This window comes from Triticum urartu, chromosome 5 (assembly GCF_003073215.2).
Source record: "Triticum urartu cultivar G1812 chromosome 5, Tu2.1, whole genome shotgun sequence".
NCBI classification, from domain to species: Eukaryota; Viridiplantae; Streptophyta; class Magnoliopsida; order Poales; family Poaceae; genus Triticum; species Triticum urartu.
Window position 1 is genome coordinate 464,414,570 of NC_053026.1, and position 17,961 is coordinate 464,432,530.

Here is a 17,961-nt window from a genome sequence, read left to right on the forward strand (position 1 = left end):
ACAGATTAGCAGCCACAAAATGTAGAGTTACATAGAGAAATTTAAGCTAAGCAGTGGTAATTAAGATCCCCGCGGGAAAATAAGGATGTCTCCTACGTTACCCATTGGAATTGCACCCAAATGTTGGATTATGGATACAGAATTGCGAAGAGAGAGAGAGAGAGCGCTCGGCTGGTCAAGAAGGCACATTCTACAGAGAGAAGGCGCACTCCACAGAGTATGTTCCCTGCACGCATCTCCAGGCGGGGTTTGGACCGCTGAAAGGAAGAAACAAAATGGCGAGCTGAGGAAAAATCTCTGAAGAAAAAATAAATCTGCTGGCCTATCCCCTTTCACTCAGTCAGTCAGTGTTCGTCCTGCTTATCTCCTCCACGCTTCGCTCCTCGTTGCTTGCCGTTTCGCCCACTGCAACCTCCCTCCCCCCTCCCGTGGAAAATTCTCGGGCTTACCATGAGAGGCGCCGCGATCCAGGGACCAGGCCACGGCCTCGCCCGCGCGCCGCCGGCCGCCGTCCCGCTGCTGCACCCGCGGCCGCGGCGCGCCGTCGGAGCGGTCCCCCGCCACCGCCTGAGGAGCGACTTCCTGCCGCTGCTGCTGCCCACCGCCGCGCCCTTCCGGGCTCGCTCCCCGCCCTCTTCTTCTTCCTCTAATGTGGTGGGTACATAGTTCCGGCAGAGCTCCGGCCCTCGCGCCATTTTCACATTCGTGTGAAGTTGCTCTGGTACAGTTGTTCTGACTCCGGTTTTCATTTCTTGCTCGCGTGCGTACGTAGAACCCCGGGACAGGGGAGGGCGCGGACGAGCTGCTCGAGGAATTGCTCCAGAAGCACGGCGAGGTCGTGTACAGCTCCGGCGGGGCCAGCAGCGCGGCCCTGGCCAGCGAGGCCGACGAGGACGCCGAGTGCCTGTCACGTATGTTGCATACGCCTCTCCAGTCGAGAAATGTTCAGAAAATACTAACCATATACAGGCCAAGCAGAACCAGAAGCGCAATTCTGCATGCTTGCTAAGTCTGATCCTTGTTTTGCCTTGTAAATTCAGTGGCCGTTTCTCTGGCTAAAGTTGCAAGCGAGGTCAAGGCCGCCGACATCCGTGTGCTGTTCGTGAAGCCGATTGTCTACTGGACCGAGTTCTTCATCATCCTCACCGCCTTCTCGAATGCGCAGATTGAGGCCATCAGGTGCTCCACACTTCACATTCAGTTTCTTGCCCACATGATTTCAACCGAAGTGAAACAGTAATATGCACCTGCTACCATTCGGTTTTTCAGATGAGTTTAATTATTCTTCTTGCTTGACTTAGGATATGTGTGACTGTATTCTTGCCTTGCAGTTCCAAAATGAGAGACATAGGTGAGCAGCAGTTCAGCAGAGTTGCGTCTGGTGATACAAAACCCAATTCATGGACCTTGCTGGACTTTGGTCAGTGTTCTGTACTTTTCTGTCACGCGTTCATTATAATTGGTTCTAATACTTCAGTTTCATATGGACAACTTCTTCTGCAGCATTTATCTTTTGAAGTCAAGCACAAATTAGCTTTCTGACTTTATGGAATAGTAAAACAACTAGTGTTTTTTTTTCTCTTATAAGTAGAAGACACGTAGTTTCCAGACACAAATTTATGACAGTTTCATTTGGACAGCTTCTACTGAAGCATCTTGATTGTTATGTATAGGGGTAGAGAAAGGTCTTGATCTCTGACTTCAAACACAAATAAGCTTTCTGACTTGTTGGAAAGTAAAACAACCAGTACTATTTTTTTGGCTTATGAGTTGATCTTTGACTTCAAGCACAAATTAACTTTCTGACTTGATGGAAAGTAAAACAACCAGTACTATTATTTTTGGGTTTTGAGCTGAGCTTTAACTTCAAGCACAAATTAGTTTTCTGACTTGATGGAAAGTTAAACAACTACTGCTATTTCTTGCTTATGAGCTGAGCTTTGACTTCGAGCACAAATTAGCTCTCTGACTTGATGGAAAGTAAAACAACCAGTACTATTTTTTTGGCTTATGGGTTGATCTTTGGCTTCAAGCACAAATTAGCTTTCTGACTTGATGGAAAGTAAAACAACCAGTACTATTTTTTTGGCTTATGAATTGATCTTTGACTTCATGCACAAATTAGGTTTCTGACTTGATGGAAAGTAAAACAACCAGTACTATTTTTTTGGCTTATGAGTTGATCTTTGACTTCAAGCACAAATTAGGTTTCTGACTTGATGGAAAGTAAAACAACTAGTGCTATTTCTTTGCTTATGAGCTGATCTTTGACTTAAAGCACAAATTAGCTTTCTGACTTGATGGAATGGTGAAACAACCAGGTGCTATTTTTTTCCTTATAAATTGAAGACACAGATTTTCTTAGCATCTGGACACAAATTCAATCTACGAGAACATGTAATGCTTTTCGTCCAAAACTCATGATTTTGAATTGTGTAAGTAAACTTGAACCGTTGGATAACAACCGTGTCCTTGTCCAGTTGTGAACTTAGCCTGAAATTTTAAGACTCAATTTTTGTTACGATTGTATTGTGCATATTTCTGCCTGCTCTCAGTTTAATACAGCATGTTAGCAATGCAAGTAGCCAGGCAGAATTGGTTTTGTTCTGTTTCTCTTTTCTAGTAGCTTACAGGAGTTAAATAATAAAATTGAATAAGAACTTTCAGCCTTTTGAATATGCTGAAAACTGGCAGCCACTGTTGTCGCCACCTTCCTTGTTCCATGTAAACATCCTTCGAAACTGCTCATGGACTTTTAAACACTACCGGGTCGACGAGGTTTTGTTGCAAAAGGAAACTCGCATGTCGATCAATGTCTCAGTGTCGAATACTGTGATGAACTGATGATGATGCACAAATTTGGCATAGACCTACTTGACCGTCCTCTGCACTCTTATTGCAGGCGATGTCGTCGTGCATATATTCCTTCCCCCGCAGCGGGAATTCTACAACCTGGAGGAGTTCTACGGCAACGCCACCCCCATCGAACTCCCTTTCGAGACCCAGCTGCAGTAATCGCCGCTCGAATCTTGGCATTGGAGCCAAACGAGGACGTTCACTCAAAGACCTGCAGATAGATAGATAGCTTGGTCGCACAGCTGGACAGTGATGCCGAGTGATTACTCTCCTGAAGTATGTGAAATTGGCGCCATCATGCGAACATTCTTGTAATCTGTTGTTATACCATGTGTATCATTGTAGCAACTACGCAGTACGCACTATTGAACAATGTTTAACAGCAAGAGGAATAGAGTTCAGAAAGATTGGCGGTAGATTGTTGAATTCACAGTGCTGGAAAATTTCCAGTTTTGATCTTGTCTGCTGACATCCACTTACCAGCCTACTGTATTTTCTTCGACGTTGCCTGAATTATTCTGACGGTCAGCAGTGTTCACTGCAATTCTGAACTCTGAACTGTACTACTAGCAAAAGACAGTTCGAAGTGCACGTAAGAAGAGTCACCGGAGAGATATCCTTCAGATTCAGATAGATTGGCGTCGCCGGAGGAGCGGTGATGGCGCAGCCGGAGGCCCTCTCGCTCGCGGGCGGCGGGTGGCGTTCACGACGCCTCAGACCACCGGCGGGGGCGGCGGGGAAGGATACGGCGGCCGGCTTGGCGCGCTGCTGCGGCAGCGCGGCGCGCACCCGCTCCCCGTGCCTACATCGCATCCGCGCCCACGAGCCCGACCGCCTCCGCCCCTACCTCCTGCCCGGCGCTCTCGACCCCTTCGCGGCGCTCGCCTTCACATCCCGCTCCGGCATCGCGCCTTCTCCCGCGCCCTCCCCTCCTCCTCCTCCTCCGCCCAGCTTCCCCTCTCCGACGCCGCCTCCGCGCTCCCCTTCACCGTGGCGGCACTCGGCAGCGACGCCGACCTCCTGGACGGCGCCTTCCTTGCCAGGCTCTGCCGCGACGCCGGGAGGGTGGCCGTCCTCGTCCCGGACGTCCCCACCCCCGCCGGCCTCGTGGAGGCGCTGGGGCGCGGGTCCGGCCGCCGCGTGCTCTGCCCTGTCCCCGACGTCGACGGCTCCGCGAGCCGCCCGTCGTGCCCGACTTCCTCGCCCGGCTCGACGCGGCCGGGTGGACGGCCGTGCGCGCGCCGGCGTACACCACGTGCTGGGCCGGCCCGGGCTGCGCGAGCGGCTGGTGGCCCCGGACGCCGCCGCGCCCGACGCCATCGTGTTCACCAGCTCGGCCGAGGTGGAGGGGCTGCTCAAGGGGTTGGACGCTGCCGGGTGGAGCTGGCCGCGGCTCAGGGCGCGCTGGCCGGACATGGTCGTGGCCGCGCATGGGCCGGTCACCGCCGAGGGCGTCAGGAGGCTCGGCATTGAGGTCGACGTCGTGAGCTCGAGGTTTAGCAGCTTCCATGGGGTTCTTGATGCTCTCGCTGCAACATTTTGCTCTCAACAATTTAAAATTAGCTCCAGGTTTAGTGCTGGTTCACATTGATATGATAGGCGAATTTTTTGATGTAAAATTTCTTTCTTCGAGTCACAAATTGTCAGCCTGATGGAATGAACAAAAATATTCAGTCAGCAAACTCATTGCTATTCCACACCAACCTGTCACCTAGATATCTTCAGAATGTACTGTAAATCTGCATTCTACCAACCAAGCTTTGTACCTGTTAATAACTGCGATCACAGAAATGGGGTGGTGAACCATTCTTGATCTTCCTCCTCTAGAACGTTCCTTGACGTGCTTATATGAGAAGCTGGATTTGCAACAAATCTCAGCTTCACCACTTCCAGTTCGAGACAATGGTGAGCTCAGCCAAGGGCAAAGTGTGTGTAACTGGGGCCTCAGGCTTTCTCGCCTCTTGGCTCATCAAGAGACTTCTTGAGTGTGGATATCATGTGATAGGGACAGTCAGAGATCCAGGTATTCCTTTCTAGCATCCCTCTTGATGACATTATTTATCGTACATATCTGCAAGCAAATGAACTATGGTTTGAACTGTGTATTTGGAATTTGGCAGGGAATCGGAAAAAAGTTGGACACCTTTGGAAATTACCTGGTGCAAATGAGAGGCTCCAACTTGTGAGAGCTGATTTATTGGAGGAAGGGAGCTTTGATGATGCTGTGATGGCTTGTGAGGGTGTCTTCCACATTGCATCACCTGTCCTTGGAAAATCTGATTCCAATTGCAAGGCATGCTGCATTTGCTTCAAACCCTCAATTCTATTATTATTACCATGCCATGTACTTGAATATGCTATTTATGTTACAGGAAGCAACACTTGGTCCTGCAATTAATGGTACCCTAAATGTGCTAAGGTCGTGCAAGAAGAGTCCGTTTCTAAAACGGGTTGTTCTCACATCTTCATCGTCCGCGGTGAGGATTAGGGACGAAACCCAGCAGCCAGAACTGTTGTGGGATGAAACAACGTGGAGCTCTGTGCCACTCTGCGAAAAGCTACAGGTAATACAGAACTGTACTCCAGATTACATTTCTGCATAACACTTTGATCTGAAATTGTTCCTCTTCCATGCGCCCAAAAAGCTATGGTATGCCCTGGCAAAGGTATTTGCAGAGAAAGCAGCATTGGACTTTGCCAAGGAGAATAACATTGACCTTGTCACCGTTCTTCCGTCATTCGTGATTGGGCCCAGTTTGTCCCATGAACTGTGTACAACTGCTTCTGATATCCTTGGCTTACTTCAAGGTATGTGAGATTTTTCTAGTCATTTATCTCCAATAGGGTGCTAAAAGCATTTTTAGTTGTTGGATCGTTGGCTTCAGTAATTTAACTCAACCTTTTCCAAGTTTTCTCCTGAATGCAAGTCCCTGGCTTCAGATCTAAAAGCATTTTTGGCAGCATTTGGATCGTTGCTTGTTCTGTTTTTCAAATGATGTACCCTTTGTAGTTAGTCGCTAACTGCTGTTCATATATGCTCTTGCAGGTGACACAGACAGGTTCACTTCGTATGGGAGGATGGGATATGTTCACATCGACGACGTTGCACGGAGCCACATTCTAGTGTACGAAACACCCGAGGCAAGTGGCAGATATCTGTGCAGTTCAGTGGTTCTGGATAACAATGAATTGGTTGGCTTACTCACGAAGCAGTTTCCGGTATTCCCAATTCCTAGGAGGTAAGTCGATGCAATGCATACAACTCATTCTCACGAGCAGTCTTAATATCTGCTCTTGCTGCAAATATACATATTTTTCTTCGGTTCATCTCTTTGCCGAATTTTGACTGAAATGTGTACCTTGAAATCGCTCTGCAGGCTCAGTAACCCCTATGGAAAGCAGGCGTATCAGCTCAACACATCCAAGCTCCAGGGGCTGGGTCTCAAGTTCAAAGGAGTGCAAGAGATGTTCAACGACTGCGTCGAGTCGCTGAAAGCCCAGGGCCATTTGCTGGAGTGCCCGTTGTGAAAATAGAGACAACACGAACAAGCCATAGCAGCATGTCGGCAACTATGTCTAGATCATGTCAGTTCTCGAGTCTTTTTTTTTCTTCTCTTAAAATAATTCCTATGTCGTCTCGTTACTATTACCGAACATCGACTGTCACTCGCAGATTATGCGACTACGCGCAATGTTTCCATATGCTTTGCAATTGATTCAATCAGCAATGAAACATTTGAAACGTTGAATAGAGATCAGTTACTTTTATCATGCATTCTGCTGGCGCCTCACTGCCTAGTGTTTTACCAGTTTCCTCCCTGGGTTGAGCATTTATGTTGTTGCTTATTTTATCGACTTTGCATTTGTACCACTTGCTTCACCATCATGAGATCGCCACCACAATGGAAAGCTAAATTACTAGACAAATCCAGGGCTGAATATGAATTTTCACCTGAATTTCGATGTGCAGATAAGATAAGACCGACAATTTTCTCTAATGCCATCATGTCAATTCTGGATGCACAGTTGACTGTTGAGCAGTATACACCACAGTGGCAAAATGAGAAGGTTTCACAATTCAGATCACCAGTACACCCAGCCCCTATAACCAAAACCAACACAATTCACACTTCAGCTGTATTTACACACTTACACACCACACCATGGGTTAGGTTCATCTAAAACCCGGTAACTACTTACACCATAAGAACAACACCAAAAACCCAAACCGAAAACCGGTGCCTGCCCTGCCTACTCGGCCAGATCCCTATGTACAACGTATCTGAAGTTGGACTTGTAAGGCAGCCACTCCACACACTTGTCGATCCGTTTCCTGAGCCGGTGCTGGAGCTGTGCCATCTCCTTCCGCTGGGTCTCCGATGTGCTCTCGCACACCAGCTCCACGAGGTGGCGCAGCTCGAGCGCCGCGTCCTTGGCGTAGTAGTGGAGCACCTTGGGCAGCAGGAGGGCCTGCTTCTTCACCGTGATGTTGGCCTGGATGAACTCGGTCCGGGCTCGCTCCAGCTGGTGGTGGATCTTCTTGGCAGTGTACAGCCGCACCTGCCACACGGTGAATTTCATGGTAAGATTTTACACGAGGACAAGGCATGGGCAATGGCAATAAAGGTTGGAGATGCTGAGGAGCTTACGGGCGGGTCTGAAAATGTTCCTGTGGAGAGCACGAAATGCGCTATTGGCTCGGAATGATGAAGGGCGTAGGGGTGCCTCGCCGTCGACCCTGCCAGGGATCTTTTTGCTGGCGTGAACAGCGCGCGAACCCACTGTGAAGGTAATGCTGGTTAGTGTGTTTGTTCTTGTTAATAGGGCATTTCATGTTTTGCGTGTCGTAGAAGCAGGTCATAGTGTCATACCAATGATGGACGATGGGATTGGCATCCGAGAATCGAGTTCTGAATAGTTTGCGCATTTACTGATTCACCACCCACATTGTACGCAGCCTGATAATTCATTTGGTTCAGATGCTCAGGCACTTTCAGATTATGAGTAGAATAAGATAGGCTATAAAATGTACCTTCAGAATCATGTCAGTGCTCTTCAGGCGTTTATCGTGTATCCCATAGGCCAGAAAAGCCTGTATGTCACAAGGCAGTATATAGGTTAGAAATGAGATCTGATTTCTGAGGTTAACCATCCACACAACAAAAGGTAACTAATATGTCCTTTGAGTGTAGAGCAATACATGCATGACTAAAGCATTGTGGATGTTGATCCAAAAGCAGAGCTGCTCCTCATGTGTCATCTTTGTTGGATCAACTTTTTCGAGCCGCTGTATCAGGGACCTGGATGCAGTAGAAATATTTTATAGGTTAGTGACTGAAGCCTTGCATCTTAACTTAAATTCCAGTATAGAACAATCAATGTTCCTCTTGTTTTTTCTGTTGCTTACCTGATAGTCTCCAGCATTTTTGACGCATATTCAAACTTGTCAGCGTCTATATGTATCCTTGGAACAATGATCATGCCTATGTTTTGCTCACTATTCTCTTTTCTGGATGGATATTGGCGAGGGCTTGTGGTGGCATCGAAGGTATACCGAGGGCTCCAGCTATCATTACGGCGCCTCGGCGAGAAGGTACTTGAAGATGAAACAGAATGACTTGGTGAAGTCACGGACTCGGCATCTTGAGATGGCGTGCTTGCAAGTTTGCAGTAGACCGAAGCAATGCAGCCGAGGATGATCCTTGCCGATAGTTTGCAAGAGATCTTAGGTACGTAGTCTGAGATAGAAGCATTCAAGAAGTTCACTAGGCTGGAATGCTTCGAAGCCGGTCTTGACGATACCTCCTGTGAGATGCCAAAGTTGAGTCAGGCATATTTCCAGTTAGGAACATTATGTTGCTTGGGTGGGTAATTAATGCTGAAAATAATCAATCAAGGGAGATCTCTAGTTCATACACTCATAGAATCTGAGACAGTTGGCAAGTTGAAGGCTGCAGATTGCTTGATATCTCTTAGACGGAGTGCACCCTCATCAATACTTTTAATTGCTTCTTGATCCACCTGCTGTTTCATGGCATTAATCTTAGCATATTGGACTTCATCCTGTTGTCATGACTGAAAAGTACTAGTCATCTGTCTAGCACCCTGAGTTATGTACCTCACTAAAAAAACTGCAGGAATCGGGTAGATGCTGATCAAATGCCCTTCTGTAGAGGGTCAGAAGATGCAGCTCCTTGCGGATGACTTCCTGCTCGAGGGCCGCAATCTCCCCAGCTAAATCTGCGATGGACTGCAGAACTGCAAGGTCACGGCTAAGAACACAGGCATAATTCAAGGCGCAGATGAGCGTTCTAGAAAGAGAAGAAACCGAAAGGTACGGATGAACATGCATATATTCCTCACTTTTCAGTTGCGCGTGCAATCAAATTGTTTGTGTTTGTACTATTACATTTCATGGATTAGTGGTGTGCCACCGTCTTTTTTAAACTCGCGTGTGTTACCTTAGTTAGACTACTCATGGAAAAGAAACTACTCCAGAAAAATACTAATAACATAGCATAGATATAAGACACACATGTCTGCATATTTTTTTCAGCTTCAACAAAATACAAAAAACTTGCGATTCGGTGTATTTGAAACAATGTGCCAGGATTTGCAGGAAACCAAACCTTTGAAGTTGCCTTCTGAGTCCTTTCCGTTGTTTTCCTGGAGTGACGGCCAGGCAACGACTGCTCTGGCAAGTTCAGCGAGTGCCTTCTGTGGAGCATTTTGCTGTCCCGATTGATGGTCTGCAATATGTGATAGAACCACAGCCCACCGGTTACATTGTGCGTATAATCGCCGAAGAGTAACTTAGGCCTTTGTGCCAAATGGTGGAAGAAACATAGTGTAAAAATGTCAAAAAGTTTGCAAGATAAATCCAGTTTACTCACAGGCTTGCAGTAGGAGAACCGCGGCGACATGTCCACTGCAGCCTCACGTGTCCTCAGCATACTAAAACGGCACACGAGGAATGATTACCATCTGATCAGATTCCACGCCAAAATCCACTAATAATTAAAAAACATTGCACGATAAATTAACTCTGTAGGAGTATTTGTTAGTGTAGGTGAAGGTGGGTCTGCCCATTAATTTGGTTGCACAGTGTGTGAGTCAACCGCTTTGTGCAGAAAATGAAGGCTGAGCATCCTTGCACAGGGGCGCCGTACGGGCGGCGTAAAGGAGATGAATGAGATGTGACGAGGATGGTTGGCGCGTACAGTATACAGTACACAGAATAATAAGTTGCTCAACTAAGCAGTGCAAAATTGTTAAGTGTTCTGTGTGCAAATATGGATGATGAACTGAACTGGACGCCGTACTTGGTTACGGATTGGAGCCTAGAATTTTAAGTTGGGTGCCAGTTTGCAGTGTTTCTTCACAATTTTATTATGTTTTTTCTCCACAGATAATCAGGAGAATTTCTCTGCTCCCATATGGGTCCATGTATATAATTCTTACTGGAAATGACCAAACCATATTCATTTTGTTCCTTTACTGAATGATGAAAATAGCAATTGAAGTATTGGAGGAAACTCTGTCTGTAATTGACAAGGAGGTACTGACCTCTGTGAGTGTCGATGCTGGCGATTGCAGGAGGAGTGGCCGGAGCCCGACCTTGGCGTGTCGGCGCAAGACGCCGTCTCCGACAGCGCCCCTGATCTCCAGGCTCTCTCCATGGCCGGCCGCGCGCGTCGGCGAGAAACCTGCCAAGCACATGCCCCGCGTCACCCCCACGTGATTATTCCCACTTCTCAATGCAATCGCTCCAGGCGGAGGGAGGAATCTAGCAGCAGCAGCAGGGCAGGGGATCCCTCACCTCGAGCTGCTGTTACGGCGTTGCAGGGGTCAGCCGTCCATGAGTGGAGCGATGATGGCCCCGCTTCCTCCGGCCGGCCGGCGGCGGCCGCCTTGTCCGCAGAAGCTTACTCGCAGAAGAGCGGAAGCTTTCTTGGATGTCGGCGACAGGAAGAGGACGCAGCCGGCAGGCAAGAGCAATGGAGGACGGAGAGAGAGAGAGAGAGAGAGAGAGAGAGAGAGAGAGAGAGAGAGAGAGAGAGAGAGAGAGAGAGAGAGGAGAGAGAGAGAGAGAGAGAAGAGAGGGGGGCTACGAATCACGGAGAAGAAGAGCAACTAACCAAGTGATCCTTTGCCGCCGACGGTACAGGCTAGTACTAGTAATAAGCGGAGCAGAGGAGATAGGCCACGCCGCCACGAGGCGAGGCGAGGAATGTGGGCAAGGAAGGAAAAGACGGGCAGAAAAAGGCTGTGGGAGAAGGAGAAAGGAAGGCGAGAGAATCGAACAATGGCATCAACCTCTCCAATTCTTTAGGTAAAGCCGGAGGGAAAGGCTAAGCCGTAGCCGTGTGATGGCCAGCTCGCTCGTCCGGTGAGTAGAGAGCAAGGAAGGGGATGAAGGAGGAGGAGAGGAGCATCAAATGAAATCCATCGCTCACTGCGCTGGCTAATAAAGAAGGTATTTCCCCTTTGATGGAGAAGATACGAGAATGAGTGGAGTGTTATTATCTGCCTCTTCTGGTGGGGTGGCAGCCCAGCGATGGAGGTGGGAGGGCTGGGTAGGCAAAAAAAAAGGTTGGGAGGGCAGGTGAGTGAGGTGAATGGGCCTTGTTTTTCTTGTGGAAACGTAGCGTGATCCGACCGGAGCCAACCTAGCACACCGCCTTTTGTATCGTTCCGTCGCCACCCCAGAATTGGATAGCCATTCATATTTTTCATCTACCGTCCGGGTCCGGCCGTCACCCACCGCATATGGATTGGTCGTTTCACCCTTTCCCCGGTTCTTGGCCATCCACTATCCACCGCTCTCAAGAATACTTCTCTCCTCTTGGCTTGGATTTTCTTTCTTTTCTTCCTTTGGATGGAGGAGGCGTAGATTCCTCCCTTGATGCCAGCCCACGTCGGGGAGGGAAGGAAGCTAGCTTGCACCTTTCTGTGGAACGGAAGCAAACACGCTGGCTGGCGTTGCGTCGAGTGAGGCCTGCGTTTCTCCCCTGACCAGTGCCTAGTTGATGATGGATCCTTCACTCGTTGGTCATCAGAACGGTGCAGCCCGGCGGCGCGTTTTTGTACTACTAATGTACCGATCCAGATGCAGCCAATCCAACCAAGATTGCGCGGCGCGCTGGGGGCTGACACATACGCTCGCGCCCGTGACTCGCTACCTCCGGCGTGAACCCCAGCGATCTTTGGTTCCGCCGTCCTTGTCACCGTACCCGCTTCGTGCTGCATGCCAAAGGCGGCGTGATCGTTCCTGGCATTTAGCGGCGGCGAACTGGGACGGGCGACGCGTCACTGTACTGTCTAGATCCCGATGTGACCACAGCCCTGCCTGCCCGCATGGGCCAGGCCGTGCAAATTCCGATTCCGATCGGGCACGGATACGGCGACGACGGGAGCCGCTGCCTGCCTGCCTGCCCGATTGTGCTCGGTTCGCGCCCGTGTGTCTACTACTGGGCACGGCAACAAGAACAAGCACGGCGTGCGAGTCCGCGCTGGTGCTCTTGAGATGAAACCCGAGAGAGGAGGCAGCGATGATGGGGTGGTAAGATCCGATGGGATCGGGAACTGTCGTGGTCGAGGCCAAGCACCGGATCCGCGAACTGGCTTATTTTATGCCGCCGGCATCGGGTGATACGTTCAGAACAAGCGAACCACGGCGAAAGAAACCAAACAAAGCGAGCATCTACGTAATGTGTCTGTGGCGAATAAACAAATTCGTGCATGCGTGGGTGAAGCCAGGCTAGGGAAATCGGGAACGGGGCCGGCCGCGCGCGCGCACGGACACCCGGGATTTCTCTCTGTCTGCCTGCCGACGCATGCGGCACAGCGTGGCGCGAAGCGGATCATCAGACGAGCCGATCGGTCGAGCCACCGGCGCGGCCGGCCCCGCCGCGCCGCTGCATGCAATCTGCGCGTCGGCGTTGCTCTTGGCTTGCGTGCGTGCATGCACCTACAGCGAGCTACTCCCTCCTAGTAGCTACGAGTGCGGGCATGCACGTACTGCGTAGACGCCGGCCGGTGCGTGATCGCGTGGCAGCCGCGCATGTCGATCTGCGCGTGGGACCAGCCAGCCAGCCAGTCAGTCATCCGCCACTCACCTACTGATACCGATACTACAGTAGCCCATATGATGGCTCGTTGATGTGTACAGTTCATCAGTTGATATCCGCGAACTATGATCATGCTCAATGATGTGTGGTACGCTGGGACGACTTGGACGTGTGACGAGGACAGGGTATCCGCCAATCAAGATGCATGGATCGGCCACGTTGTGCAGCCGGGAGCCGGGTGCGATGGACGAGTTCGTACAACACGTGTGGCTCGTGACACCAGGGACGTGTTTGGTTGCCCGCATGAGGCCTAGCCTGGCCCGGGCGGAAAGAATTTGGCCCGTTTGGTTTCCTGCATTTACTGTGCGGCCCGCATCGCACGAAGTTTGAAAGCACGTCCAGGCCAGGCCCAGGGGCAACGCATGAATCGGCAGTAGCTCGCGAGCCTGGCCACGGCGAGGCAGAGGAGGGCGACGCGCTTCTCCCCTCGTGCGAGCAGGGGAAATGGCGCGAGCTCGCCCGCGTCGCCGAAAAATCGGTGGGAGGATTTCGGCTCCCCTCCCGCCGCTCCACCCCATATTTAGCCCCTCCCTCATCGCCCCAACTCCCGCCATCATTCTTCCTCCGTTCGCGCTTTCCCGCCGACGCGCATCGGCATCGACGAGCACGTAAGCGACACATCTTCATCGGCCGGCTGTCCACGGCGTTGGAGCTCCTTCACCGGCCGGCGTTCATCTTTCACCACCGCCCTCCTCTTCCTCAAGCTGCAGCCATGGCCTCTGTGAGTTCAATCCCCCTTTCTCACTGTTCCTTCTAGCTAGATCTGAGCTGCAGCTAGGGTTTGATCTAGATGCATGGTTGATTAGTGGTCTGATCTGTAAGCTGATATGGTTGGTTGCTATGCTACGGTTATAATTTGTGGTAGGGCTAGATGTTCAAGCATGTGGTAGGCTAGATTAGTAGTAGAGTTTGAAGTTGAACCTTGTGCTTGTGTTGAATCATGCTCAGATATGTGATTTGTAGCTATTGGTGGTCATGTGCTTGCTATGATAGTGATGAACCATGTACATGTATGCTCCTGCTTTCATGGATTGTCCCGTATGTTGTGTGCTATGCTCACTGTCAATGCGTGCTACGATTGTAGGACATGACCACGCAGACGCAAGATCTTAGTCAGGCCCTTGTCGTGTCCGACAGCCAGTTTGCTCCATCGTTTGTCGATGACTCGCAGCCTATGTCCGAGATGGCACCTGATTCAAAAGTGTTCGAGTCTGATTCCCTCTATGTGCCAGTAGTGCTCGTTGAGCCAACTACTCCTGTTGCTGCTGCCGCTGCACTCAAGCTAGCAGCAGCAAAGGCAAAGAAGGATAGTAGGTCGAACAACAGGAAGTGGCAGCTGTTCATGTCCACGTTCGTGCTGAACAAGATGTGTGAGCTCATCTCTAGTGGAGTTAGGACTGACAAGGGCTTCAAGGAGGTGCACTTGAACACCGTTGCGAAGCAGATATTCGAGTTCTGTGAGCAAGAGGTGTCTGCCACCCAGATGTACAACCACCTGAGAAAGTGGAGAAGTCGATGGATCCAAGTGTCCAAGCTGAGAGACCTTAGCGGCGCCTCATGGGATGAGAACACTTGCTCCATAGTTCTGGAGGCAGAGCACTACGCCGGCCATGTCGCGGTTAGCTCACAACCCTCTTCCTTTTCATACTATCCACCACTGCCTACTCCTAATCACAACTAACAACACGTGTGTTTCATTCTTAGGACCACCCAAGGGATGCTGAGTTCCTCAACACACACATCCAGAACTACAACCAGATGCAGCACATATTCTCCTTCGGGCTGGCAACTGGGAAGCATGCCATGGGCTCGGGGGAGCCTCTTGGTTCTCCCATGCCTGACTTCCCTGGGACCCCGGACGTCGAGATCCTTGATGGCCCTGACAAGGCCACTGCGAAGCCCTTGATAGGAAGAGGAAGAGAGGAGGCCTGATGGAGGAGGAGATCAATGTCTTCTGCAACATGAATGAGGCGGTGAAGGAGGTGGCAACAGCCATCAGGGAGTGCAAGCCCCTCGACGTCCACCCTAACCTGTATGGCGCTGTCATGACCCAGGGTGGCTTCAGCGACGAGGCTCTCATGGCATCTCTCAGCCACCTGCTTGACAATAAGGCCCAGGGTGTTGGGTTCGTTGCCATGGCCGACGCTCACAGGGGGCTGTGGCTCAGGAGCTGGCTGGGCAAGCACTACTACTAGAGTAGTGCTGCCTGTGAGCGTGCATGATCCCCGACGGCGATGGTGGTGGCGACGACGACGACGATGATGACGACGTACATTTTATGTAGTTAGGGCTCAAAAACTATTTGATGGTCTGTATATTTTGGTGAGGTGGTATATACTAACCCCTCACGGTGACGTTGAAGTTGCGGTGGTAGGACGACACCCTCTTTTGGATGTGGTGGTAGGTTAACACCAAGGTAGTGCTAGGAAGAACTTGCTATGCCGTATGATCATGCATGCTTTACTTCTCTTCTGCTCCATTGTTGTTTGTGTGCTACTTTGCTCGCTTCTTGTGCATAGTGGTTTTGCTACTTCAACTCTTGCTCTTGTGCCTTGCTAGGGCAAGAGGTATGCCGTGTTCATTGGTGAGGTTCCAGGGGGTTATAGTTCATGGAAAGAAGCCAATGCACAAGTGGCATCGTATAGCAACAGCAACTATAGAGGGTTCAAGACTAAGCAGACAACAGAACAAGATTACTCCGCCTGGGTGCGAAAGCACGGAGGCAGCAGTGTCGACAGTGCCAAGGTTGGAGCTGTCAAAGTGGAAGCTGCTAAGGTGGATCGTCAGTTCGGCCTGAAGCTGAAGAACTTCATCATCCTTGTCCAGTTCGTCAACATTGCTGTGTTGTGGCATTGGTGTGCTAGGTGTGATCATTGTGGGTAAGCTCATCAACTAAGGTACAAGGTAAGCACAACATGTACGCTGTATGCAACCAAACGCCTTGTTCATGTGCCGCTAGGGCCAATGCAGCCAACCAAACAAAGTGCACTTGCGTATTAACTAATACAGGGACTAGGGATGCAGGCAACCAATCAAGTTGCATATGGTGTATTAGGGCCTGTTTTTGTTCAACCAGACTGAATTGAGAAGTGCATGCGATGTAGGAACTGTTGACAACGGCAATCAAACACGCCCTAGGTGGACGGACGAGCCAGCCCTGCTGGCTGCCTACGCTGAGAGCATGCTGCATGCTGCATGCAACCTGGCTCGCCCCCGCCCAGCGCCGCCTGTGCGTGCGGCCGTGTGTCGCGTGTCGGTGCCGGATCCCAGGCTGGGACCTACCTACACTGTGCCCGACTGCTACGCACAGGATCTGCTTGCTAGTATCAATCAGGTCCATTGTCAACCCATCCCGGCAGCACTGCAGCATCGTGGATTCGGCAAATCTCGAGGAAGTTTCATCGCACCCGCCCGCCGGCCGGCCGGCGGCATCTCGGACATGTCGATCGATACAATAGGGCCACCAACCGAACCCTCCGCCGCTCCGCGCCTTTACATATTTATTTTTCCCATTTGCTTCCCTTTTGCGGCCTACTGTCCGTCCGTACGTACGTGCATGCACATGTCCCCATCCAGTTCCTCCTCGCACACCGACAGAGCTCCGCCGTTCAAAAGGTGCAGACAATTCATCAAACACGCAGTCAGTTTTATCATACACAAACACATCAGACGTTGAAACCTAACACAACCTCTCAGATTTTGTTTAGGTGCTACTTACACACACGGGACCGCCAAATGGCAACCAAAGTAGTAGGACTGCCACATGCATGCATGCATCAAGGGCACATTTTATCATTCTTGTTGGTAGCAGCAGTACGTACGACGGTGGTGTTTCCTGTTCCGGGGAAGAGACAAGCGCTGCCACCATGGCATGGACCCTCCCGGAAATGCGCTCCATGCAATGCAATGCAGACACCACCGACCTGATTACTCGATCGATTGGATCCCCATTCAATTCGTTCCCATTAACTGTGCTCACCCGTGACCGATTGATCGACCGATCGACCTCGAGTATATTCCCCATGACTAGCTAGTTAATCTTTGTGTTCATCAACGTAAATGAAAAGGATCGATGGATGCGTGCATCAAGATTGTCAAAAGAAGGAGGAAAAACAAGGATACGGACAACGAGAGGGACACGAGACATCAAACCTTCACTTTCATTCATATATGATGATTTCCGTGGAGATCGTGTCGGCAACAGGGCTGGCCCATAGCCCGGGCAAAAGGGCCGACCGCCCGGGCCCCAACTACAAATTATACTTCTAAACACTATATACCCCTCAAATAAAAACTTCTAAACACTATACAATTATGAGTTGGTTAGGTGGACAGTGGTATCTCCAACCCACCAGGGTTTAAATCCTGGTGCTCGCATTATTTCTGAATTTATTTCAGGACTTCCGGCGATGCGCTTTCAGTGGGAGGAGACGTTCCCGTCGACGACGAGGCGCCTACGGTGACTTCGTAAATCTCAAGATGATATGCCGGCTCAGTCTCTCGGAGGTGCTCATAGGGGTAGGGTGTGCGTGTGTGCGTTCATAGGGGAGTGTATGCACGTGTATATGAGCGCTTATGTCTGTACTGATGCTCAAAAAAAAACTTCTAAACACTATACAATTATACATTGCATCTGAAAGATTATTCAATGCATAAAATAGAGCCTCGATTTGAAGGAGCGCAAATACACACCACATAGTAATACTTTATACCATGTGGAGGAAAACCAAACCGACTAGCGAAATTGAGTTTAAATGTGGAAAAAGCTCACCTTCAACCGACCGACAACGCTCGCGTGTCCGCCGGCTCCGCGTCCGTCGGATCGTCTGTTGATCACATGAACGAGAGCGTCACCACTTCCACGTCACGCGCTGCAGTTTCTGAAAGTTACCTATTGTTTCAGGACACATTCATGCAAACTGGATAACGCCCCCGCAACTCAGTTGACTCGTGCGGCTAGGATGGCGATGACGAT

The 17,961-nt window shown here is 50.3% G+C and overlaps 3 protein-coding genes and 1 pseudogene across 4 annotated transcripts; 3 read left to right on the forward strand and 1 right to left on the reverse strand.

Moving 5' to 3' along the window:
• The first annotated feature begins 336 nt into the window (after nucleotides 1-336).
• On the forward strand, nucleotides 337-3,272 carry LOC125509872 (protein Iojap, chloroplastic). Its single transcript, XM_048674898.1, has 5 exons — nucleotides 337-654; nucleotides 773-911; nucleotides 1,041-1,179; nucleotides 1,332-1,420; nucleotides 2,903-3,272. Exons 1-5 carry the CDS (start codon nucleotides 451-453, stop codon nucleotides 3,013-3,015), a joined length of 684 nt encoding a protein of 227 aa, XP_048530855.1. The 5' UTR covers nucleotides 337-450; the 3' UTR covers nucleotides 3,016-3,272.
• LOC125507149 lies at nucleotides 3,109-4,461 on the forward strand (annotated as a pseudogene).
• Nucleotides 4,462-4,515: 54 nt separating this feature from the next.
• LOC125509871 (tetraketide alpha-pyrone reductase 1-like) lies at nucleotides 4,516-6,627 on the forward strand. The gene is made up of 6 exons (XM_048674897.1): nucleotides 4,516-4,879; nucleotides 4,977-5,149; nucleotides 5,229-5,420; nucleotides 5,502-5,664; nucleotides 5,903-6,095; nucleotides 6,234-6,627. The coding sequence occupies exons 1-6, from the start codon at nucleotides 4,705-4,707 to the stop codon at nucleotides 6,382-6,384; spliced, it is 1,047 nt and encodes a 348-aa protein (XP_048530854.1). The 5' UTR covers nucleotides 4,516-4,704; the 3' UTR covers nucleotides 6,385-6,627.
• Nucleotides 6,628-6,821: 194 nt separating this feature from the next.
• On the reverse strand, nucleotides 6,822-11,355 carry LOC125509869. Of its 2 annotated transcripts, none has more exons than XM_048674896.1 (12): nucleotides 10,676-11,355; nucleotides 10,423-10,562; nucleotides 9,750-9,810; nucleotides 9,486-9,605; nucleotides 8,975-9,106; nucleotides 8,773-8,877; nucleotides 8,264-8,661; nucleotides 8,057-8,156; nucleotides 7,889-7,948; nucleotides 7,728-7,814; nucleotides 7,506-7,637; nucleotides 6,822-7,416 (listed from the first exon to the last, which is right to left on the reverse strand). In XM_048674896.1, exons 2-12 carry the CDS (start codon nucleotides 10,533-10,535, stop codon nucleotides 7,108-7,110), a joined length of 1,617 nt encoding a protein of 538 aa, XP_048530853.1. In that variant the 5' UTR covers nucleotides 10,536-10,562; nucleotides 10,676-11,355; the 3' UTR covers nucleotides 6,822-7,107. The 2 variants fall into 2 exon arrangements, with proteins under 2 accessions (XP_048530853.1, XP_048530852.1); XM_048674895.1 differs by having other exon boundaries at nucleotides 8,773-8,880.
• Nucleotides 11,356-17,961: the final 6,606 nt, after the last annotated feature.